Raw genomic sequence first — 25518 nt, forward strand, 5'->3', positions numbered from 1 at the left:
GTGAGCAAGTGTGTGCACAAGCGAGTGTATGCATGTATGAGTATATGTGTGTGCACGTGACCATGTGTGAGCACATGTGTGTGTGCATGGGTGAGTGTGTGAGCCCATGTGTCTGCACATGGATGAGTACGTGCAGGTGAGTGTGTGTGCATGTGAGCATGTGTGTGCCTGTAAGCACGTGTGTGTACGTGCGTGTGCATACTTGTACACACACGTGTGTCTCCACACTTATCATGACACCCTCCCTCTCACGCGGACATGACCTATAATTGCTCTGATGGGTGATGATTAGGATGTGATATGAGATATAATGAGGGATAAATGAATAAAACCATCTATTTCATGAGCTGTCAAAACGTTTACGAATTAAAGAATACAAATGAAATCTCATTTCCGTCTTCATTATGAGCCCAAGGCTTTAAAATGTTCTACAAATGATCAGCGGTTGCTTTTTTAAGCCTAGCATCTATCATGTATTTAAGCCATGATAGTTGGGTAAGTGGATGTGATTAATTCTTCGCAAGATGCATTCTAGCCAAGAGACTGCTCTTTTCCTTGCCCCTTCGTGTGTCAGCAGAGCTGGCTGCCCGGGGGTGGCTTGGGTGACTGTGTGCATGTGCATGGGACTGTATGTGTGTATAAATGTGTGCGCGGGTATGTAAATATGGGCTTATGTGTCTGTATCGGAGTATGTGTGTGTGTGCGTGGGAATGGATGCGTGCGTGTGGGTACATGACTGTCCACGTGAGCATAGGTGTGTGCATGAGTATGTACGTGTGACTATGTGTGTGAAGGTATGTGTGGGAGTGAGAGTGCCTGTGTGTACATGTGAAAGTACATATGAATACATGTGTGTGAGAAAATATGTGTGTGCAGGTAAATATGTCTGTACATGACTTGCGTGCCTGTGAATGTATGTGTATATAGATGTGTGTACATGCGTGTGAGTATGAGTGTGCATAGAATTGTGTGTGTGCACATGGGAGTATGTGTGCATGGGGGTGTGTGTGCGCACGTGGGAGTGTGTGCGCGTCCGTGGGAGTGTGTGTGTGCCCATGGGGGTGTGTGCACATGTGGGAGTGTGTGTGTGTCCATGGGGTGTGTGCGCATGTGGGAGTGTGTTTGCACATGTGGGAGTGTGTGTGTGTGTGTGTCCGTGGGAGTGTGCGTCTGTGGGAATGTTTGTGTGCACATGGGAGTGTGTGTGTGCATGGGAGTGTGTGCGTGTCCGTGGGAGTGTGTGTGTCTCTGTGGGAGTGTGTGCGTGCCCGTGGGACTGTGTGTGTGTGTGTGTGTGTCTATGGGAGTGTGTGCGTGTCCGTGGGTGTGTGTGTGTGCACGTGGGAGTGTGTGCGTGTGCGTGGGAGTGTGTGCATGGGAGTGTGTGTGTGTCCGTGGGAGTGTGTGTGTGTTTATGGGAGTGTGTGCGTGTCCATGGGAGGATGTGTGCGTACGTGGGAGTGTGTCCGTGGGAGTGTGTGCGTGTCCGTGGGAGTGTGTGCGTGTCCGTGGGGGGTGTGTGTGCACGTGGGAGTGTGTGCGTGTGCGTGGGAGTCTGTGCATGGGAGCGTGTGTGTGTCTGTGGGACTGTGTGCGTGTCCGTGGGAGTGTGTGTGTGTGTGTCTATGGGAGTGTGTGCGTGTCCGTGGGGGTGTGTGTGCACGTGGGAGTGTGTGCGCGTGCGTGGGAAGGCCCACCCCCGTGCACATGACGACGCACGTCCACCTTGTGAGGCCCGGAGGCCTCCCTTGGACGAGCAGGCTCGCAGGTCCCGTAAACAGGTTGACCGCGTTGGGTACGTTGTGTGTGCTTTGCGCTGTGTTCTCACGACAGGGGAGGCCAGAGAAGGAGAACGCGGTCCAGAGACTCGTTAGGCAGAGAAAACGCATTTCCAAGACCGCGTGGCATTTCCCGAAAAGCATCCGCCTCGCAGCGGACGCGTGTTGTCCCGCGGTCGGCTGTGTAGACCCACGGGGCCCGTGAGAAGGGTTGAGGGGCTGGGGCGGGCGGATTTCCGCAAGTTTATGAAGCAACATAAGCCCCCCCGAGCGTTCAGCCTGTCGTAAGCAGCTCAGGGGACGTTCTGCTGGCTTCTGGGCACGGAATCACAGCCCCAAGGGTCCTGGGGTCACCACCATTTGCAGTGTCCTGAGGTCCTCTTGGATCCCCCGCCCCGCGGACTGTGCCCACGTTGTGACGTTGCCCCGGTGCGCCAGACGCAGGGCTCAGCCCTCACGTGTCTTGTCTGCGTTCCCAGCTTCTCTTTGCACTTTGCTGTCCCCCTACACGGTGACCGTTGCCCAGGAACGCTGCCACCCCCCCCGCAGCCCCCGCTGGAAACTCGCGTCTGTGGGGGCCCCGAGAATCCCGTGCTCTGTGCTCGGAAAGCTGACGCGTCCTGGCCTTCTTCCCTCTCCCCGCAGACCCCAGATGAGGGCGCCTGGACCTCCGTCTACGCAGCGGTCACCCCGGACCTGGAAGGAATCGGCGGCCGCTACCTTTACAACGAGAAGGAGACCAAGTCTCTGATGCTCACGTACGACCGAGATCTCCAGAGACAACTGTGGGCCATAAGTTGCCAGATGACCAGCATCACTGACGTGACCCAAGACACCCTCTTGGGGTAACGGCCACATTGGGAAGACCTCGCCTCGGGCCCGGCAAATGCAGGTCTGTGACCGATCCCCGTGTCTGCCTTTTCCACAGCGGCTGCCTTCAGGGCTCTGTCCCCAACGGTCTCCTGTCTGCTGTCCTTCCTTTGCGGGAAATCGGGGAACAAAAGAAATATTGAGTGTAGCCTCCAAGTGGCCGTGAGCCATAAATTGTGTGCCAAGTTTCTCCCAAGTGCCAAGAACCATTAAATGCTGCCTAACCCAAGTGTTCCATGTTTCTTGAGTAACACGGCAGGGAGTAGGTTTGAGGAGACACGTTTCAAGTGACACAGGCACTTTGACACGAGCATGAAGCCTCGGGTCTCCAGAGGTTTCTGGGTCCCGTGACTCCTTTGTTCTCCCACACACCCACTATTCTGGACACTCAGCTTGGACTCCTGGGTCCCCAAGACAGAGAGACATGAGCCTTCCTCAGTCTGTTGGGTCCAGGTTGAGGTGGAAACCCATGGTCTACTCCACACTTTGACAATGACCCTGCCCCGGTGCCACCTTCTGCCCGTAGGTCTGCTGACATGAGCTCAAGCCCATCGTCATGTGGATATGACCAATGCCAGTCAGGGATTCCGTAGAACAGGTGGGCGGACAGGGTCCTGGACGGCACTCCCCATAGAGATCTGTAGGATGGGGAGGAAGAGAGGGGTCTGGACAGCTCTTGCCATGGGTTGTGTCCCCATGGGTTGTGTCCCTAACAGAATGTCTGTTAACGTTTCCGTTGGCACCCTTCCTAGAGACATCTGCAGGACCCGGTTTATACTTAGTCCAGGATACTAGACGAGTCTTAAAAATATGTAATGCCCAGTCGTGGGTGGTGACCACAGTTCATCAGAGCCCAGCTGAGCCGCACATTTCCTTCTGGTTCCTTGCATATCCGTAGGCACAGGCAGCTTGTCCACCAGGGACATGAGGGGTGGCACACGCAGTGGAAGTCAGGCAGACCTGGAAGGTCGTTGGGGTTGTGTCCAGTCGGTCTCTCTAGGAGGTGAAGTATGATCCGGTTCAAAAGATACCTGCACGTGCTACCCTCCCAGAACCTGTGAATGTGATGCTACTTGGAAAGATAATCTTTGGGAGGGAATTAGGACAAGCGGATCATCTTGGCTTCTCGAGGCAGACCCAACGTGATCCCAAGTTTCCTCTTCTGAAATAAGTAGACAGAGATTTCGTGACAAACGAGGAAGAGGTCATGTGACGATGGGGGCAGAGATTGGAGACACACAGCCACACACAGGGACTCCTGGAGCCCCCAGAAGGTGGAAGAGGCCAGAAGGATCTTCCCCGGGAGCCTCTGGAGGGAACGTGACCCTGCCCCGCCTGGCTCTCAAGAGCTGGGGGAAGGTGAACTCCTATGCTTTTAAGCCACCAACCAATTGATAGGAATTTGGAACCTGATAGAATCTGATGGAAATTGATAGGACCTCATACAGCTCCCGACGCTTCCGAATATCTCACGCACTCTACTGGGCAGGATCCTTGACTTTAGGGCTCACCCTCACCCCCAGTCGGGCAAGGATGGCTCCGTCCTCCGTCTGAAGATGTCCTCAAATTCTAACAACAACAAACTAGCCGTTGGACATGCAATAGGAAGGAGACTGTGTCTGTGCCTCTGGACTGCAGATGGCATTTCCAGACCAGTGACCACAGGCTGGTCATCTCACTCTCCATTCCCTCCGTTGACAGAATCTCATCAAAGACTCAAACCCGATGTCAACTCTGGGCACATGCATTCTTTGGAACCACAGCCCGCAGCTCTTCCAGTGTGGGGTTCACACTGGACACGGGGACAGGTGCTTTATAGTTCGCTGCTTGGATGGTCAGGGTGGATGGACTGGCGCCATGAGGCGTTCTCCTTCGGGAATGGAGCGTCCCTTAACGGGAACTTAATAAAATGCAAAGGAATGTCTTTGCTCTGGTTTGGGAGACGTGAGAATGCCCGGGGGGAGTTCTCCGTGTTTCCGTGGCCAAGGTGGTAAACCCTACAGAGACCTCCTTCTCAACAAAGATGCTGAAGATGTTTCTGAAGGTCCACTAAGGCTCGTGGGTTTTGGTTGCCCACTGGGGGAGCCTCTGAAAAGGATTGCTGGTCATCTCCAATTTCAACAGAATTCCAGAAGCAATTCCTCTGGATAATCAGCATTTCTGTAGAGCTTCTGAAGGCATCTTCTTGATCTTCCAAGTTCAAGGACCGCTCCCCCTCCCCTGAGCCAGGCATATTTGAATTACAGCTTCCAGCCCTGGGTATCGGCACGCCCTCAGACTGCTCAGATATCCTACTGAAGCCCTAGACTCCGGACTAATGTCTTCTAGAACTAGAATCCCTTCCTTGATTAAACCAAGAGCGAGCTGTGCCTCATCTAGTATTCCGAATAGCCGGGAATTTGCACCACAAAACAGAATCTTGAGTTCTGGAAGGTGCCAACGTTGGAGCATTTATATGTCATCAGAGAACCTATTACAGCTTGAGGCCATTGTACACAAATGCCAGCGACCGTGTCCGTGATCACAAAGGTACTTTCCGAGTCGAGGCTCAGGATGGCTCCTGGCCAAGCCGACATCTTCCACCACTGAGATAACACACACGCCGGGATTTGACAGATGCCACAATCCCCAAGCTGAGAAGACGCGCTTCACAAACAATTTGAACGTTGTAGGACCCTGGCCTCAGATTCCTCCTCCTCGTTACGTGACAGACCTTATGTTTCTTTTCCTCCCTGGAAGAGAGAGGGAAGAAAACAACAACATAGTTCTGGAGAAGGTAGCTTGTTCCCTCGACACCGGATCATAAAATTCCTCGGAGACATTTCCCAGAAGCCGGAGAAATCGTGCGGATCTCTGGGTGAGTAAAGCGAAATCTGTGGCTTGGCAGGCACTGGAGGTCCTGGGTTTGAGCCTGTGGCTCACGTTAGGGGAGTGGACAGGGTCTCCGTGCACACTCCAGGGTGATGACTTTCCATCCGCGGGCAAGACTCGATTCGGTAGTTGGGCTCATGATGTGTGTTTGTCTTCTCGTTAAAGAGGTTCTTTTCTTCCCTCGGTGTAGCAACAATGAGCTCTGTTTGGGTTCAGCAGCGGGAGGGACCCCATCGTTCATTCATCTGTTCAGTCACTTAGTCAGTCAGTCAGTCAGTCAGTCATTGCTACAAGCCAGGTTCTGAGGAAACACAAGCTCACTCAAGTGACCAAAGGCTGGTCCGTGTAGTACACAGGCTCTGTCTAGATGCCAACTGGATATTGAGGATGTCTGTACCATGAACAGGTGGCATGGGCAACTCTCATCTTGGCTATTAGGAAACACAACCAGAGAAGGTGCACTGGGCTCCCTCCAAGGAAGGAGGCGGGATTGGGGGGAAGCTTCTTGGATTGGCCTATGGGTCAGGGAGGGCATTCCATGCTCATTTCCATTGGATCGGAGCTTTGGGAAGCGTGAAGTCTTGCATCGGGCGCCATCATTAAGCCTTTGGGTCTCTGTGATGCATCGTCTACTGAATGATGATGCTGACACCCACCCTGTCTGCACCCAGCTTTGCTGAGAGGACAACAAGACCCATGTATGCAGTCTGCTTAAGGGAAGTTCAGGAATAAATGTATGCCACCCGTGTCTTTGCATCCAAAGTCTGGATTTGATTTGCCATTCAAGTGGAGAAATCACACTTGACCCTTGAACCACAGGGGGTTAGGGCTGCCCAGCCTCTATGCACTCAAAAATCCACATGTAACTCTTAACCCCCCAACAACTTAACTGCTAGGAGCCTACTGTGGACCAGAAGTCTGACTGATAACATAAATAGTCAACTAACACACATTTTGAATGCTCTGTGTATTATATACTGTGTGCTTACAATGAGATCAGCTACAGAAAATAAAGTGCGATTAAGAAAATCATAGGAAGAGAAAATACCTTTACAGGACTGTGCTGTATTTATTGAAAAAAAATCCGCATCTCAGTGGACCCGCACAGTTCACACCGTGTGGTTCAAGGAATTGTAGTGGCAGCTGTATTTTTTGTCATCTGCATACCGGAATCCTGGGCATTCGGTCTACATTTTTTGCTTGTTTACCAAAAGCTTTAAAAGCACAAACACAAACCCAGACTTAAGTCCCTCCTGGTTTCCAGCATGTGCCCTGAAGGGACAGTGCGTGAATGTGTGCGTGTAGTAATCTCTGGCTCTGAGATTCTTAACTAATGAAGTGCGTTCTCCTGTTCAGGAATAGAGCTCTACCAGTGTGTGCGTTTAGTTGCTAATCTATCATTTTTGGTTACGCCAGGTGTCTAATTTCTTCCTTTGCTTCTCTTTACAATTCTTTGCCTTCTTTCTGGGATGGATCGTCCGACTTCCTGATTTGACGAATGCCATTTATTGTTTAGTTTCTGGACGTCTAGCCTTCTGTGTCCCTCATTTCTCCCTCTGACTTGGTTAATGTCTCACAGATACCGTCGGCCATCCCTGTCTCCTTGTTTTCCTCTTTAGCCCGTGGGTTACTCAAGCGTGTGTTTAAATTTTCCCAGACGTGTAGATATAAAAATAATTTTACTGTCACGAGTCCAGCAGTGCCTTAAAAACTTTGTTTGCTCTAAGTCACCCAAGACCCACTTACATTGTCCTTCAAAGAAGACCGTGTGGTACAACTGGTCTACCATGGTGCTAAGTGTGGCCAACTGGGTTTTCATGGAAAATATCCTGGAGAAAATCAGAGCATGGTAACTACGAGGGCCTTTTTTGGGGGGGGGGGGGGGTATTCATTTTATTCTTCTGACTTTATTGAGGTATAACTTAAGTATATACTTGATGTGTAGGGCATGGTGCTTTGACACTTACACTGGGAGATGTCTATTTGCTATAACTTGGGCAAAGAGTGTCCTGTTTTGTTCAATGAGTCTTTTTATGGTCATTGCCCTCGCAAGAGGTTGGCTGTACGTGGGGATTCAGGCTGCAGAAGTGAGTAATACTGTGTGAGTAATACCACTGTCGTGAGTTGGGTCCACGTCACCTACACCTGACGAGTTGTTGGCTTCCCTTCCCCATGGCCCGGTGGTTTTCCATTCTGGCTGTTCTCCACATGGTTCATGGAAACACAGAGAAGAGCACACTGAGAAAACAAATCTCCCCTTCACATTTAGCAGGAGGATGCCAGCATGTTAGACGTGTTGTAAGGCACAAGACAGGGCCACCTCATGTAGAATGTCCCCACGCCCACATGCCTTCTCAACGTCTGGCCCAGATGCAGGTGGACGTTCTGTGTAACTAACCCGAGTCTACAACCAAATGCTCTGTTGACACATAAATGCCATCGTTGCATTTTCCAGCCAAGCAACCACTGCATTAACCCAAGATTGCCCTTGGTTGCATTGTTCAACTTGTGCAGAAATTGACGTTGCAGCTGCTGGCATTTGAGTGAGAACACAGCATGCCTGGGGCAGCCTCTGTTTTGAGGCCGACACCTTCACTGGGGATCCCACACACAAGCATCTTCCTGCTTCATCGTCTCCAAGCACTGACATGTTCCAATGCCTATCACTTTCTTATAAATTGTATTATGTGGACACGACGTGGCTATCATTCAGTTTGACTATGGGGGTAAGTATCTATGATTTCATTTTAGGATAGTGCGGGCGCATTAAAAATGCATTCCTGGGGCACCTGCGGGGCTCAGTCGGTTAAGCCTCCAGCTCTCGACTTTGGCTCAGGTCATGATCTCATGGTTCGTGAGTTTGAGTCCTGCATCGGGCTCTGTGCTGACAGCTCAGAGCTTGCTTGAGATTCTCTCTTTGTCCCTCTCTCTGCTCCTCCCCTGCTCATGCTCTATTTCTCTCTCAAAATAAGTACATTCTTTCTCATCGACAAGTAGTATTCCATTGTATCTATAAACCACATCTTCTTTATCCATTCGTCAGTTGATGGACATTTAGGCTCTTTCCATAATTTGGCTATTGTTGAGAGTGCTGCTATAAACATTGGGGTACAAGTGCCCCTATGCATCAGCACTCCTGTATCCCTTGGGTCAATTCCTAGCAGTGCTATTGCTGGGTCATAGGGTAGGTCTATTTTTAATTTTCTGAGGAACCTACACACTGTTTTCCAGAGTGGCTGCACCAATTTGCATTCCCACCAACAGTGCAAGAGGGTTCCCGTTTCTCCACATCCTCTCCAGCGTCTATAGTCTCGTGATTTGTTCATTTTAGCCACTCTGACTGGTGTGAGGTGATATCTCAGTGTGGTTTTGATTTGTATTTCCCTGATGAAGACTGACATTGAGCATCTTTTCATAAAATATGGCCATTTGTAGCAACGTGGATGGAACTGGAGAGTGTGATGCTAAGTGAAATAAGTCCTACAGAGAAAGACAGATGCCATATGTTTTCACTCTTATGTGGATCCTGAGAAACTTACCAGAAGACCATGGGGAGGGGGAAGAAAAAAAAGAGAGGGAGGGAGCCAAAACATAAGAGACTTAAAAGCTGACTATAAACTGAGGGTTGATGGGGGGTGGGAGGGAGGGCAGGGGAGGGTGGGTGACAGGCATTGAGGAGGGCACCTGTTGGGGGAGCACTGGCTGTTGTATAGAAACCAATTTGACAATAAATTTCATATTAAAAAAATAAGTACACTTTTAAACAATAAATAAATAAATAATAAAAAAGCATTAGTGGGTGCCTGGCTGGCTCTGTGGGCAGAGCATGAGACTCTTGACCTCAGGGGCGTGAGATCAAGCCCCACGTTGAGCCTGAATGGTAGTTAAAAAAGAAAAATGCATTAGCATACATCCCTACACTGAAATATTATTTGACCATGAAAAAGGAAATATTAATACACACGCTAAGAACCAGCCTCAAAAACGTCTTAACATACTTAAATCCATAGACACAGAAAGATTAGTGGTTATAGGGGCTGGGGGAGGGGGTAAAGCATGGGGTCTCCTTTTGGGGGAATGAGAATGATCTGGAACCAGATGGGCGTGATGGCTGCACAATGTGGCGAACGTGCTAAATGCCTCTGAATTGTGTACTCGTATTAACGTGCATAGAAACAGAGGCAAAGGCGTTCCGCAGGGTCCCCCTTGGTCTCCGTCCACCTGACCATACAAGCACTGTTTCCAGACCGGATGCTTTGAACACAGCTCCCGACACACCCTGGACGGCTACCTATCTTCCTTTTCAAACACAAAATTCTGCCATATGTCAAATGCTCCTTCGCATGTAGCATTGAGGCCCCAGGGGGAAAAAAACACACCTCCTCTCTTCAAAGACCTGTCTCCCTTACACTGAGGCTGCCTATTGAGAAAGTGTAAATATCTGGGCAGTCTCGTCTCAGAAAGGGCCCTGGTTAAAGCAGACCGTCCCTACTCAACCCCTGGCTTGGCCTCTCCTCCCTGGGGCCGTAGATCTGAATCCAAGTGGCTGCAGGCTGCTTTGCTTTTTTGTCTCCGACCTTCCCTCTGGCATCCTTGGCAAAGGCGAGCCATTTTAATGCTGCCTTCTAGCAAAAGTCCTGCCTCATGGACCCTCTGTGTCTGTGAAGGAAAGGGGACCACGTGAGCAAAGCCTTCAAAACGTGAACAAACAGGTTTCATCATTTTTACGCGTCTTCGAAATCCTTTCCGTGGCACTTTTTATAAACACCGACACGGAGAGAAATACAGCAGTCACTTGCCTAAGAACCCAGGAAGCCCAGACGCTCTGCGCAAATGGGTGGCGGCCGCAGGGAGTTGTAAAAACGGTCCTGGGTGATGAACACAACTCAGGAAGCTGTCAGAAGGCACAGGATTTGCTTTCAGTATGTGCCTCGGGTATTAGGAGAAATGGCTCGTGGTGAGGTTATATATGCAAAATAATTCCCCGACTGCAACGCCCAAAAGCACCGTCGGCCAGAACAAATAGCAGCCCTCGTGCAGAACGGCTGGTGGATGTGTTTCAGCAGGGACGGGACGACATCAGCACTTTATGAATCCCCAGCCGGAGGCCCGCGGGACAGAGCCAGGAAGTGCAGCCACGTGGGCAGACCTTGGATTCTTCAGACATTTGTTTCACAGATAGACACATGTATATGCATATGTTCATATGCATATGTAGATATATGTATATGTGTGTATGTATCCCTGAAACAAATTTGTGAATCACACACACACACACACACACACTTGTACATGCATAATTTCTATGGGATGACATTATTGCATATGCTCAGGTGTCTCAGATATCCTCCATCCAGGCAAGCTTGGTATTTTGGGTTGGTTTATCCTGTGGGGCAGCACATCCTGGGCACTGTAGGTGTTGGTTTCCACGCGGCAGATCCTAGTAGCAAGCCCCCAGTTGTGGCAGTCAAAACTGTCCCTAGGGGCACCTGGGTGGCTCAGTCGGTTGAGTGTCCAACTCTTGATTTCAGCTCAGGTCGTGATTTTCTCTTTCAGTTCGTGGGATCAAGCTGTGCGTGGGGTTCTGGGCCGACAGCAAGCAGCCTGCTTGGGATTCTCTCTGCCCCTCCCCTACACATGCACGTTCTCTCAAAATAAGTAAACATTTTTTTTTTTTAATGTCGCTAGATATCAGCAAGTGTCCCCTGAGGAGTAAAAAGTTGTCTCTGGTTGCAAAGCACTGCCATACCTCATGGATGGATAGATAGATAGACACATGATAGATAGACGGATAGATAGGTAGGTAGATAGGTAGATAGATCATAATAGATGCATGGATGGGTAGGTGGGTGGTTGGATGGATGGATGGGTGGATGGGTAAGTGGATAGATGGATGGATAGATAGATAGGATAGATATGATAGATAGATAGATAGATAGATAGATATGATGGATAGATAGATAGATATGATGGATGGATAGATAGATAGATAGATAGATAGATAGATAGATAGATAGATATGATGTATGGGTGGGTGGATGGATGGATGGATGGATAGATAGATGATAGATAGATAGATGATAGATAACGTGATGGATGGATAGATAGATATTGATAAGGGAGTATAACCAAGCTGATAGGTTGCAAACACCCCCATCCCACCCCCAGGTGGAATGCGTGATATTCCTCAAGCACTCATGGCCGTCCAAGAACAAAGGAAAGGGGGAAAACAAATGGTTAACTAATAGAGATCATAGTCCTGCAGGACCTGTGTCTCCACCTATTTACAAATGTCTTAGTAAATTATAAGAAAATGGCAATCTTATCAATAGACTAATCTCCAGAAACCTATAGACTCGATTTCCTGGACCGCAACATCACCCTCCCTTCCACAGTGATGTGGGGAACAAAGGCGGAAGGAAATGGCAGATAAAACTCAATTTCCTTCTAACCTGCAGCCCTTTGGCAAATCCTTGAGGCAGGCAGAGTAAAACGTTTCTCCAGAAACTACCTACTGTCTTAATGCTAATGCTTTGCTAGAGGGAAAAACCACCTTAGCCTGACAATGGCCAAGCCTCCAGTATCCTGGGAGACTTCTTTGGCACAAGAAAATCTCACTGGAAACTTCCCCTGGACTTTACCTCCCGCAGCCCCATAGTATATAACTAAGTCTCTCCTCAAGGTCCCAGGGCAGCTCTTCCTGTCCACAGGTCCTGCCCCCGAGCTTCAATAAAATCACCTTTTTTTGCACCAAAGACGTCTTCAAGAATTCTTTCTTGGCTGTTGGGTCCAGACCCCACAAACTACACTGTCACCCCAAAAACCTCATCAGATATGATGGATGGATGCATACGTAGATAGATAGATAGATATAAGGATGGATAGATAGATGGATAGATGAGATAGATAGATAGATAGATAGATAGATAGATAGATAGATAATATGGATAGATAGATATAAAGATGGATAGATAGATGGATAGATGACAGACAGATAGATAATAGATGGATAGATAGATATAAGGAGGGATAGATGACAGATAGATAGATAGATAGATAATACATAGTAGATAGATACAGGGATAGATAGATGGATAGATAGATATAGGGATAGATAGGTAGATACAAGGGTATATAGATAGATGGATAGATGATAGATAGATAGATAGATAGATAGATAGATAGATAGATAGATAATAGATGGATAGATAGACATAGGGATAAATGATAGATACATACATAGCTAGACAGACAGACGGCAGACAGACATACAGAATCTGTTATGCTGACATCTGGGGCTGGGTGACTGTGATGTGGGGCATTCTGGGCACCATAGGGTGTTGAACAGCATCTCTGGTCTCCAGCCATCACATGGTGTAGCAGCCCCCTCCTTTTGACAGCCCCCAAGTGTCCCTGGGGGTTGAATTGCTCCCTTTAGGGAACCATGAGCACCCCCCCAAATACTATGCTGTTGCAAACATTTAAAGCTATGTGCACTAGATTTTACATTACCAGAGCTGAAGCCTCCATTAATATTCCAAGTGAGTTACGACTTCATTCCAGACCGAAAACGAAGAAATAAATTTTTAAAACAGTCCCTGAGACCCACAGGAGCTCAGGACCACTGCTGCTTGCTTTTGGGAGGAGAGGTGTCCCAGGGTGACATTCTCAGAGGTGTGAGGGTCTGGGATGCTGGGGGGAGCCCCACCTGAGAGCATGCACACTGCAGCCAGGTGCCCCCCTCTGAGGCTGCCTCCACACCTGTGCAAAGACAACGCCCTCTTACACCTGACATGGGGCTCAACCTCACAAACCATGAGCCGAAAGCAAGAGTCCCTGAATTCACCTCCTTCCTGACTGTGCGTTGACCGACCCCTCCAGCCTCCGTAGAACGTCCCCTCGACATCGTAATGCTTGCCAAGCTCCCTCACGTAAAAACAGACAAACAAAAAGCCTTAATGCAGGCTCACGGTATCTCTGTAGGAGAATCATGCGTGCAAGTTGCTGAAAATCACAGGTTAGAGACATAAACCATACAAGGACTGCACGGGGAGCCAGTGGGTGCGACCTGGAGGTGGGTCTAGAGGGAGGCGGGAAGGTCAGATAGAAGGCAACGTGATGTCAAACGCGGAGGTTTAACAAGGCTAACCTGCCGGTTTCGCACGAAGGAACCAGGAAAACACAGGAATACACAAAACGTGCCTCTAGAACCTTCACAAAGGCAGGGAAACGGATCCTCCCCTGAGCCTCTGGAGCCACCCAGCCCCGCAGGAGGCTTGATTTTAGCCCCACGAGAGCCATTGTCCAGACTTGCTGCCTCCAGAATGGCAGGACCACACATGCGTGTTGTTTTGAGCCCCTGAGTGTGGGGTCGTGTGTGACAGGAGACTGATCCGGCCTCCAGGGACATGCGCACACAGAGAATGCTGATTCTCCTGATGGTGGCCACGCCTTACCATCCCGTGAGGATCATCCCTCCCGGACCCTCCTTTATCAAAGCGCGGGAGCAGAGACGTCTTGCATTCTGACGCTGTCTGCAACATGAATTTTTCAAGAGCGGATTTCTGTAAAAGGTCCGGGTCCTGCAAGAGGGGTTACTGGACAAGATGCCACAACGGGGCCCTGCTTGCCTGGGAACAGCACCTTCCCTGAGGCCAGACCCACTGTGAGGTCGTGGAGATTCTAACCACAGCTTTTCAGACCCAAGGGCTGATTCAGAGACTACTCTGCACCAGAGTGCACGCTTCCGGGAGGGGGGTGGGGGGGGGGTATGTTCCCACTCTGCTGATTTGGCAGAAAAGATTCTGTCTCTTAAGATGCCTTCATCTGCCAGACCAGACCATCTTCCCCTGGGGACTCCTGACGTCTGGAAGGGGGTGACTTTGATGTGGGGTGTCCTGGGCACTGAAGGTTGTTGACCACCATCTCTGGTCTCAACCCACCACACGGCAGCACCATTTCCCTGTTCCCATGTGACAACCAACAATGTTACTTGAGGGCACAATCGCCCCCAGTTTTTAACCACTATCACAGATAGATGATAGATAGATAGATAGATAGATAGATAGATAGATAGATAGACAGACAAGATATATGGGTAGGTGCATGGGTGGATGGATGGATGGGTGGATGGATAGATGGATAGATAGATAGATACATAGGATGGATAGATATATGATAGATAATAGATAGATAGATAGATAGATAGATATGATGTATGGGTGGATGGGTGGATAGATAGATAGATGTAAATACATACAAATATAGGTCTGAATTTGAAATACACATGAACTCAGAGAATGATGAACACCAAGGTAGAAATATGAAATCAGGCAAGGGACAGAAGTAGGTAGAGAAAGTTCATACAGGGTCATAGAAGGGATGATATCTAATCTGAGCAAGACCTCCCTGATGAGAGGGAGTGGGTCATACGTATATCTGGGATGGCAGAGTGATCCATCAGGGTGTGCAAAGGCCCTGAGGCAGGGATCGGTTTTGTGATTCCAGAACCAAAGGAGACTCATGTTACTGGAGAGTCGTGAGGCCAAGTCCAAGAGACGGTTGTGTAAAGGGTGGGGCTGCCCAGCTGCACACCCACAACCCCAGGAGAGATGTGCAGCCACACTTTGCCTTGGTGTCTCCTTCTGTGAAGCCCCAGAGTAGTGAGAATCACGGGAGCAGGTGCTCAACATGGTGATGACATTGTCACATTGTTGTCGAGCCTCTTCTCCTTGGTGGTTCTGGAGAGATAAGCAGGAGGGAGGACTTACACACCAGAGAGCCGGTCGTAGGCCCCGGTCTCCCGCAGAGCAGGGGGTAGGGCAGCGCATCCCAGGGCTCCTTGTGAAGTTGACCGAAGGCTCTTTGCCTCACGAGGTGCCCTAAGAAGACGGAGGTGACTTACCCCTGACAGCAGACCTGGGAGGGGAGGATCGGCTTGCAAACAGGAAGATGGGTTTTGTAGCAGATTCAGTGCATTGGGAGGGACCAACGTTGTTTCATGTACATTGTCAACATCGCAGATGCCTCAGGGTTCACACGGGAGCGTGCAGGAGTGTGTGTGCAGAAGTGTGTATGTGCACATGCATGCAGGAATGTGCACGCACATGTGTGCACATGTGTGTAGGATGTGTGTGCACGTGCATGAAGGAGTATATGCACATGTGCGTGTGTGTGCACGTGCGTGCATGAACGTGTGTGCATGCGTGTGTGCACATGCTTGCAGGAATGTGTGCATATGTGCGTGTGCGCATAGGAAAGTGTGTGCACGTGTGTATACGAATGAGTGTGCATGCTTAAATGTGTGTGAGAGAATGTGTGTGCACATATACATTAAAATTTTTTTAGTTTATTTTGAGAGAGAGAGAGAGAGAGAGCATGAGTGAGAGAGGGACAGAGAGAAGGAGGGAGAGAATCTGAAGCAGGCTCTGCACTGTCAGCACAGAGCCTGATGCAGGGATCAAACTCACCAACCGTGAGATCATGACCTGAGCCAATATCAAGAGTCTGACGCTTAACCGACTGGACCACCCAGGCACTCCTGCACACATATATTTATATGCATATATGTGCGTGCATGTATATATATATATATATATGAGTGTGCACAAGACTGTACATGGTTAAATGTATGTGTGAGAGAAACATACACATGCATTTACATGCACATGTGTGCATGCATGAATGTTTCCATGTGCACGTGTGTGCATCCATGAATGTTTACACATGCACGTGTGTGCACACATGCATGAATGTTTCCATATGCACGTGTGTGCATGAATATTTACATATGCGCGTGTGTCCACGCATGAATGTTTACATACACACACGTGTGCGCGCATGAATGTTTACGTATGCACGTGTGTGCACACATGCATGTTTATACACGCACGTGTGTGCATGCATTAATGTTTACATATGCATGTGTGTGCACGCACATACCGCACTGTGTGCACGCGTGAATGTCTACACGAGCAAATGTATGTGTGCAGGTGCGCACTTCAGGTATGGTTTTATGTTCACGTGTGTGTGAATGGTGCACCCAGGTGTGCGTGGGTATGGGGAACAGAGAGTTGCAGGGAATCACAGGGAGCCCCTGTGAAGGCACATGTGCACAGCACGTAGACATCCAGAAAGGACCCTCTTTCCAGCTTTCTAAAATACAGCCCGTCCGTCAGCCCGGAAATGAAGAGGCCCCAGGTTCATTCCAGCTGGGTGGTGATGAACCAAGACTGCTGTCAGGGCTGAGGGTCCTCGTTGACATTTCTCTGTTTGGCTCTTGCATCCGTCCGCTGCATTGGCTCCAGTCCTGCTCTGGCAGCGAGAGCTCCAACATGTGGGATAAAACACACGTGCCTGTTTCCCATAGGGTTAGGGGTAGGGCTAGGGGTTAGGGCTACAGGTAGGGGTTAGGGTTAGGGTTAGGATTAGGTGATGGCACCAGGTTCCGAGCCCCAGTATCATCACTTTCCCACCATTCCATGACTTCCATCGCGAGTCAGCGCTGAGCATATAATGAAGTTCAACTTTTAAGCAGTTTTCCCCCAAAACAACCACAAAAAAAAAAATGCCTGACTGTTTGGATGCCTTCGTTCATCATTTAAAATGTTTCTTTTTTGTTGTTTAATCTTTGAAAACCCCACAGAGCATGGATGAGGTATTATGAACCTATCGGTTTGCATTTACCTTAAAGATAACTTTGGAAGGATTTTATTATTTTATTTCACTCTATTTTTATTTTGGTTATGTTTTTCGTGTTTATTCATTTTTGAGAGAGGGACGGGGAGAGAGTGTGAATGGCAGACCGAGAGAGGTAGACACAGAATCTGAAGCAGGCTGCAAGCTCTGAGCTGTCCGCCCAGAGCCCGAGGAGGCGCTCGAACTCGTGAATCGTGAAATTATGACCTGAGCCCAAGTTGCATGCTTAACCGATTGAGCCACCCAGGCTCTACTATTTTATTTTTTATTTTATTTTTATTTTTTGGATACTGAAGTCCACAGGCTGGATCGCTCTCTGTGTAAAGGACCAGAGAGTAAATATTTTAGATTTTTGGTGCAACTCATGGGTGCTGCTTTTTCAGAGAAGTTAGTCCCGGACCATGTGTAAAGGCGTGCACCTGCCTCTGCGCCAATAAAACTTTCTTGGCAAAAGCCCCAGCGCCATCGTTTGGTGGGTGTGGCTTTGCATCCCGTGGTTCCCACCCACTTCCTGTAGGGCAGAAATGCTTATCCTGCAACCGGCTAGGATCGCTGAGCTTTGCAGACTCAGAGCTGAACGTTCCCTGGGCATAAGGGACCTGCCTCCAGCGAGCTGCCACCCACTCCCGTAGGGTGGGGGCACCCCGCGTCCCCTAGCTGGCGCCACCCCCGGCTCCCTGTTCTCCGCTCAGCAGCCCTGCCGCCGAGCCTCCTACCACCAGGATGCACAGACCTTCCAGTCTCCATGCGGACAGAAGTCCCATCACAGACACACACAAAAATGCATTTGCTTTTGGATGTCCCTGACTTACTTTTTTTTTTTTTTTTTTTTTTGCTCATTCCAGACCTCAAGATGAGGACTTGGTAGTTTTTATTTTTCCCTTTATTAGCGGGTTGAAGTTACAAAGCGATAATGCATTTTCCCTGCAAGCTTGGAGGCCCATGAGAGGCTGGCAGTGATCAATGTGGGGGCAACGGGCCAGGCCAGTGCTGCTCCCCAGGGCCCTGAGCTCATTTGGGGTCAGTGACGATGGATTCTGCTCCACCAGCTCTGGTCCCAGGGCACATCCAGCCGCTGGTGGTGACCTCCTCATACTAATCTATTAGCTGAGTCCCTGCTCCCAGGTCTGCTTCCCAGTAGAGCTCACCGCCTGCTGCCCATTACCCACTCTGCCCCGCCACCCACCCCCCCCCCCCCCAAGCAGGGGAGGGAAGAAAGGCTCTGCCACTGCCCTGGCAGGTGGACGGGAGGAAGTTGCCCTGCTGCAAAGTGGAAAACACCTGTGCCTCAGGGTCCCGACAGGGTTGAATAATTCACTTGGTGGACCACACTGGGTTCGACGTAGACAGGAGGTCAGACTGGATACTGGGCCAGGAAATTGAAATCATCCTGCAGATGATGGAGAGGAACCGATGTGGGTTTCTTTTTCTATTTTATTATTTTTATTTATTTATTTTCCTGAAGGATGAGGAGCCAACCTGTTTTCAAATAAGGGAATAACGGGATGAAATCGGTGTTTCTGAAAACTCACCTTGCTTTTTCCTCCTGGTCCCCCATTTCGCTGCTTCTGAGAGTGAAGGAAAGGTCCTCGATGTCAACAGGGGAAGGTCACTGGTTTTCTAAATGGGCACATTCCCTTTGGCATACACTCATCAATTCCAATATTTTCAGGTGTGGGGACTCAAAAATGTTATGTCCACAGAGCTACTGACGAATGACCCAAGCTACCCTGTTCAGTAAAACGTGTAACGTAGCGATCTCTCTATTCACTTGGGAGGAATTTTCACACACTTGCGAAACGGTATATGTGTGCATGATGATTTCACACATTTCAGACGAGAAGTCTGTGCCTCCAGCCACAGGCTGGGACCATTCGGTTAAGCTTTCTTTGTGCTTCGTATCCATTGCTTTCTGAGATTGCACTCGACCGCAACATAGAGCAACGTCCTGATAATAAGCCTTTTCTGCCTTCCGCTCCCAGGACTGAACGATGTTCTCCAGCCAGACACCAGACGTATCTAATATCCCTGGGGACTTGGGTTTCGCGTGACGGGTATTTTGTTTGCTTTTACAAAAACAACTCTGTCTTCTCACTGTTGTGATCACAAGGAGAATTTCTGAAGCAATTCTTGTCTCCACATCAAGGCGGGCTTACCGCTTGTTCCCCAGGAGTTTCGTTGTTACCCAATATTACGGATTTTCAAGAAAATCGTGTGACGTTCTGTCTCAAGAAGGGCAGCGTCTAATTTTGCCAGGAGGCTTTTAGAAACTTCTGGAAATGCATCGAACAAAACTGCTTCTGGGGAAAACAGCAGAGATGCTTTATACGTGCTGACAGCTCCAGGAGCCCCTGGGGAGTTTTCTGCCCGTCTGACTGTTTCCAAGGAGAGGGGTTTCATTTCTGTGATGAAACCAAATAACGAGATCCCTCCAAACAGAAATATAGCCTCCTTCTCTCTCTTCACGGAGGCCTAAAATCCACTGAAATTGTTTATCACCTCCCGCCCTTGGTTTCCTTAGATAAATAAATTTCTTATTCTTGTGGGGAGATGGTAATTTTATTTGAAACACCATAAATAATGGCTCATACGTTCACATTTCACAAACGAAAGGAACAGCATCTTAGATGTTTGCCCACTTACTTAGTTCGGTGTCCTTTAACCCTGTGTCCGGGCTTCAGAGGGGAAATTTGTTCATAGGGCGGAACACTTTCTGAGAATGCTGTTTTGTCCAAACCCTGACCCTTCATGGCGGCACATTATGGAGACTCAAAAAGCATACAGGGCAGAGCTAATTTAGAACCGAGTCCATTTGAGCTAGAATACGGTGGAAGAAATTTACTATAGGACATATATTTTTATTGTGATTATCCATTAGCATGTGAATTAGCATAATATTTTTCAATTAGTATAATGTCCAATTAGCATAATTTTTAAGCTGCGATTTTTAAGCAATGTCTACACCCAACTTGGGTCTCAAACTCCCAACTCCAAGATGAACAGTCAGGTGCTCTGCCGACAGGACTGACCAGGGGCCCCACCAATTAGCACGGCACTTTTTTTTTTTAGTTTTTTTTTTAATGTTTATTTATTTTTGAGAGAGAGGGAGACAGAGCATGACAGACAAGGGGGAGAGAGAGAGGGAGACACAGAGTCCGAAGAAGGCTCCAGACTCTGAGCTGTCAGCACAGAGCCCGAACTCACAGACCGCGAGATCATGACCTGAGCTGAAGTTGGACGTTCAACCGACTGAGCCCCCCAGGCGCCCCAGTGCGTTACTTTTAAAATTCTTCCACATGATAGCACATATCTGTGTTTTGTTCCCTTCTTATGGCTGAATAATATCCCGTTGTGTGAGTACAGCATATTTGTTTCTCTGTGCATCCATTGATGGACATTTGGGTCTTGTCTACTTTTTGGTTAGTGTGAGTAATCCTGCCGTAAATATCTGTGTGCAGGTGTTTTCTGCAACATCGCTCAGCAGTGGAATTGCTAAGTCACATGATAATAATGCGTTCAACTTTTTAAGAAACGAGTACACTTTTTTTCCTGATGTGGTGGTATTGTTTTACCTATACCAGCAAAATATGAAGATTCTTGTTCTTATATGTCCTCACCAACACATGTGGTTATATGTCTTTTTATTTTTATTTATTTATTTTTTATTTTATGTTTAATATGAAATTTATTGTCAGATTGGTTTCCATACAACACCCCGTGCTCATCCCAAAAGGTGCCCTCCTCAGTACCCATCCCCCACCCTCCCACCCCCCCCCCCATCAATCCTCAGTTTGTTTCCAGTTTTTAAGAGTCTCTTATGCTTTGGCTCCCTCCCTCTCTTTTTTTTTTTTTTTTTTTAAATCATAACCATGCTGTTGTGTGTGTGTGAAGCAGGGTCTCATTGTGGGTTTTATTTATGTTTTCCTGATGAGTAGAGATACTGACATCTTTTCAAACGCTTATTGGCTTTTTTCTTGGCCTGGAAAATGAAACACCTCCATGGTTGCGGTAGAGACACGGTTTCCACTGTGTCCAAATCTCATGGAACCACATCTGATTAGCTGCCCTAAGGCACCATTGAAATTCACTCCTGTTTCAAGAGTCTAGGGAATGCTGGGACACCTGGGTGGCTCCATCGGTTAAGCATCTGACTTCAGCTCAGGTCATGATCTCACGGTTCGTGGGTTTGAGCCCCACATCGGGCTCTGTGCTGACAGCTCAGAGCCTGGAACCTGCTTTGAATTCTGTGTCTCCCCCTCTCTCTCTTTCTCTGCCCCTCCCCCCACTCACAGTCTGTGTCTATCTCAAAAATTAATAAACATTAAAAAATTTTTTTGAAAGTCTAGAGAATGCCGTGTAGTGGTGTGGCTTCTGGTATGTAGGTAACTCTAAAGTCTGTGTGGAAAGTGCATTAATCCCCAAACCGTAATAACCACTGATTTTTACTCAGTAAGCTTCAGAGAAAGATGTGGTCAAGAGCTCACAGATAATGGAGGGCTTGGGTTCCACGTCTTACATTCTCTTTCACTATCGCCACTTCTTTATTGTTTTATTTCCTTCTCTGTTCAGTGGGAGTTGTAACATTACCACCTTATGGGAGTTTGCTGAGCACCTATTATGTGCTACTTGGGAATAAAACAACCAAAGGGCCTCACTCTCATTCTGCTTATATCCCTGCTTGGGATAGTGACCAACAAGCATAATGATGACATAGTATTATGTGGTAATAATCCATAAAGAAAGTGGTAAGATTCTAGGGAAAAAAGCAAATAGATCAGAAGTGAAGGATCATGCGTGCTACAAGTCAGGTACCATTTGCAGAATTAAATAGATGGTCAGGTTCGATCTTATTGAGAAGATGAACTTCCATGAAATAAAGGATGCAGAACTTTGTTCTGTGAGAAACAGACATGTAGTAAGGGATCCAAATTTGTTGGTAGCCCTCACCCTCACCATCACCATCATCATCATCACCCTCACCATCACCATCATCATCATCACCCTCACCATCACCACCATCATCATCACCCTCACCATCACCATCATCACCATCACCCTCACCATCACCATCATCACCATCACCCTCACCATCACCATCATCATCATCACCCTCACCATCACCACCATCATCATCACCCTCACCATCACCACCATCATCATCACCATAGTCAACAGCTTCATCAAGATCACCACCACCACCACCGTCTACACCATCACAATCTCCACCATGTGAGCCAGCAGATGGAGAGTCCTAAGTTACCCATGACCAGCTCAGATATGCAGCATCATGGAGGATAAACCCAAGAAAAAATCCCGGTAGAAACAGCTACCATACCTCATGAGCTGCAAAGCATCAGGTAAAACTATTTTATCCTGTTCTATATTCAAAAATCATGTGGCTGGCAGTGCTGCCTTTAATCTGAGGCAGCAGCCAAAGACACAGAATGTGTCCAGAAATTCTGTGCACACAGCAGCACATTAGCGGTATGGCGGCCTGATCCGCTGCCTGGGGCTTGTGCTGTCTGAGCTCTAACACCTGCATTCATTAAGAATGGATCGGGACAGCAAGGCAGACTCTGCCCAAAGGGACTCTGACCTCCCACAGCTCCCTCTGTCCTTAACAAGTGCATCAAACGCTCATTTCCTAAAGCCACCAAGCAGCCCTCAGGTGACAGACACTTTGAGGAAAGCAGCAGAGGAGATGTACCCTTCATTCATTGTTTAGACTCAAAGTCCAATTTAATTCTCCCTGTAGCCCAGCCACAGAGCTCTGCTGAGCAATTGAACGACATTCCGGAGTTTGAATAAGAGGTCAGCCACATGTAGAATGCAGGTGATAATGCCTACTTCGTCCTCCCGCAGTAAAGGTCCAAGAGAAAAAGGCACGCCACACTCAGCAAAACATTTATATGCAGGGATTCTTTGGAAAACACCATTTATTTTTGTAAAGTGAAGGCCACCTTCAACACATTCCATATGCATGAGCTCTGCCTTACCACCCAGAAAACACAAGCTGGGCGAGTTATTTTCTCAGTACTCTACCAGCTTCATCATTTGCTGGGTGCAATACCTCCCTGGAAGGTCACACTGCAATATGGCGCCCAATGGAAACCAGTATTGTAAGTTTGCATAGCATAGACCTTTGCTGGGCACGGGATTATATATGCATCAATGGTTTGTCTTAGCTTTGTGACATCTGGGCACATACTCAGTGGATTCAAGAAACAATACCAGCTCTGAGGGGAAAGCAGGTATTTCTGTAGACAGCCTTGGAGACACCTTCAATGCCTTTCTGTGGCCATTGTGATTTGGAACCTTTCGATGACTTTTTTTAATGTTTATTCATTTTTGAGAGAGAGAGAGAGAGAGGCAGAGTGCAAGCAGGGGAGGGGCAGAGAGACAGGGAGACACAGAATCCAAAGTAGGCTCCAGGCTCCGAGCCATCAGCACAGACCCCGGTGCAGGGCTCAAACCCATGATCATGACCTGAGCCGAAGTCGGACGCTGAACCGACTGAGCCACCCAGGGGCCCCGGATGACTTTTTTCAAATGGTTCTTTTTATTGTTTTTGTAAATTGTTGCAAAATAACATAACACAAAATTTTCCACCCTAACCAATTTTAAGTGTACATTTCCATGGCATTAAGTACGTTCGGATGGTTCTGTGCCCATCGGTACCATCTGTCTCCAAAATTCTTTTCATCTTGCAAAACTGGAACTCAGCACCCATTACACAGCCACTCCCCATTGCCCCGTGTCCCCAGCCTGCCAGTGGCTTTTGCCTTTTATGTTTGAGTGATCTGTGGGAGCCTGGCCTGGAGCCAAAGGGAGGCCCCCTTCTGTTGCCACTTTCCTCTGAGCAGGAGACCCACCCGGGGCCATCTGCTTCCCCAACCCAGGCTGGAGCCCAGAGGTCTCTCCCAGGGTTACGGCCACCTGGAGGCCAAACAAACAACAGGAAGAAGGACAAGAGACCTGGCCCATCCTGGTGCCACGCAGGCAATGAACGTAGAGTTCTTCATCTTTCCCATTGCAACCAACTGTGGGCTCCTTCTCAGGATGGGTCTGTAGAGCCCACAAAGGAACAAATAAGGAAGGGAGGGCTTAAGGTTTGCACACTATGGAAATTTCTAATCATGATGCAAATGACATTTCCTCTGCCTGGACACCCATCTGGCACCCTCCCCCTCCTCCGCTTGCCTTCTGAATTAGTCTGCTCGAGCTGCCACGACAAATTACCGCAGATGGGGCAGCTTAAACAGGAGACGTTTATTTCTCACGGTCCTAGAGCCTGGGAGTCTGAGATCCAGGCGGGGCCGAGGCTGGGTTTTCGTGAGACCTCTCTGCTTGGTATGTAGATCCTGTCTTCTGCCTGTGTCCTCACATGGTCGTCCCTGCATGTGTGTCTGTGTCCTGATCTGCTCTTCTTATAGGGACAGTTCTATTGGGTTCGGGCCCACCCATATGACCTCATTTTACATTAATCCCCTCTTTCTTTTAAGTTTATTTATTTATCTTGAAAGAAACACAGACAACATGAGTGGGGGAGGGGCAGAGAAAGAGGGAGAGAGAGAGGATCCCAAGCAGGCTCCACGATGTCAGCACAGAGCCCAATGCGGGGCTCGAACCCATGAAACCACGAGATCATGACTGGAGCTGAAACCAAGAGTGAAAGGCTCAACTGACTGAGCCACCCGGGAGCCCCTATCCTGATCGCCTCTTTAAAGACCCCACCTCTAAATACAAAGAGATAGCCGGTTACTGACATTCTGAACCACTGGGGATTAGGGCTTCAACATAGGAATTTTAGGAGACGTAATTCAGCCCATAATACTTGGTGAGTCTCTCCAAGGAAACCAGGTTCCTCAAGGCATATCTTATTCCTTTCATTTTCCTCTCTGCACTTAATCAGCGTCTCCTAATTGTACTCAGTGAGGCATTTCAACACCTGCCTAAGAATTATAGCTGTTGAGGTATTTCACCGCCCTCCTGAGTACAAGGCATGAGGGAGGGACCACAGCCCCAAACCAACGCCTTGGCCAGGAGGTAATTACCAGTACGGGAAGGTACTCATTCGCTCTTTGGCTGGATGGTCCCCTGCAATCACAGAGGGCAAATTTCCAGACCAGCCCTCCATGGAAATGTTTCCTGTATATTCCAGTCCCAACCCTCAGCGTGGAGGCCATCAGATTTTTTTCAAACCTGTGTGTGGTGTAGCAAGTAACATTCCTAGCATAGGTTAAGGAGGTGGTGGTGACGGGACAATATGCAGAGGCAAGGTCTTCAGTGGGAGAGGTAAAGT

General features: G+C 48.5%; 1 protein-coding gene across 2 annotated transcripts in view; it reads left to right on the top strand.

The window, feature by feature from the left end:
• Nucleotides 1-25518, top strand: part of LOC145714930 (polyprenol dehydrogenase-like) — a 203029-nt gene that overhangs the window by 135007 nt on the left and 42504 nt on the right. Inside the window, exon 7 of one of the 2 annotated variants that reach the window (XM_081794464.1) lies at nucleotides 2424-3674. The exons of the other annotated variant lie outside the window; for it this stretch is intronic. Coding sequence (XP_081650590.1) covers nucleotides 2424-2627 — 204 coding nt within the window. The 3' untranslated portion in view covers nucleotides 2628-3674. Of the gene's footprint in view, nucleotides 1-2423; nucleotides 3675-25518 lie in introns of those variants that run through there. 2 annotated transcript variants of the gene reach the window in all.

The sequence above is a fragment of the Panthera onca genome, chromosome Y, assembly GCF_046562875.1.
Source record: "Panthera onca isolate mPanOnc1 chromosome Y, mPanOnc1 haplotype 2, whole genome shotgun sequence".
Taxonomy (NCBI): domain Eukaryota; kingdom Metazoa; phylum Chordata; class Mammalia; order Carnivora; family Felidae; genus Panthera; species Panthera onca.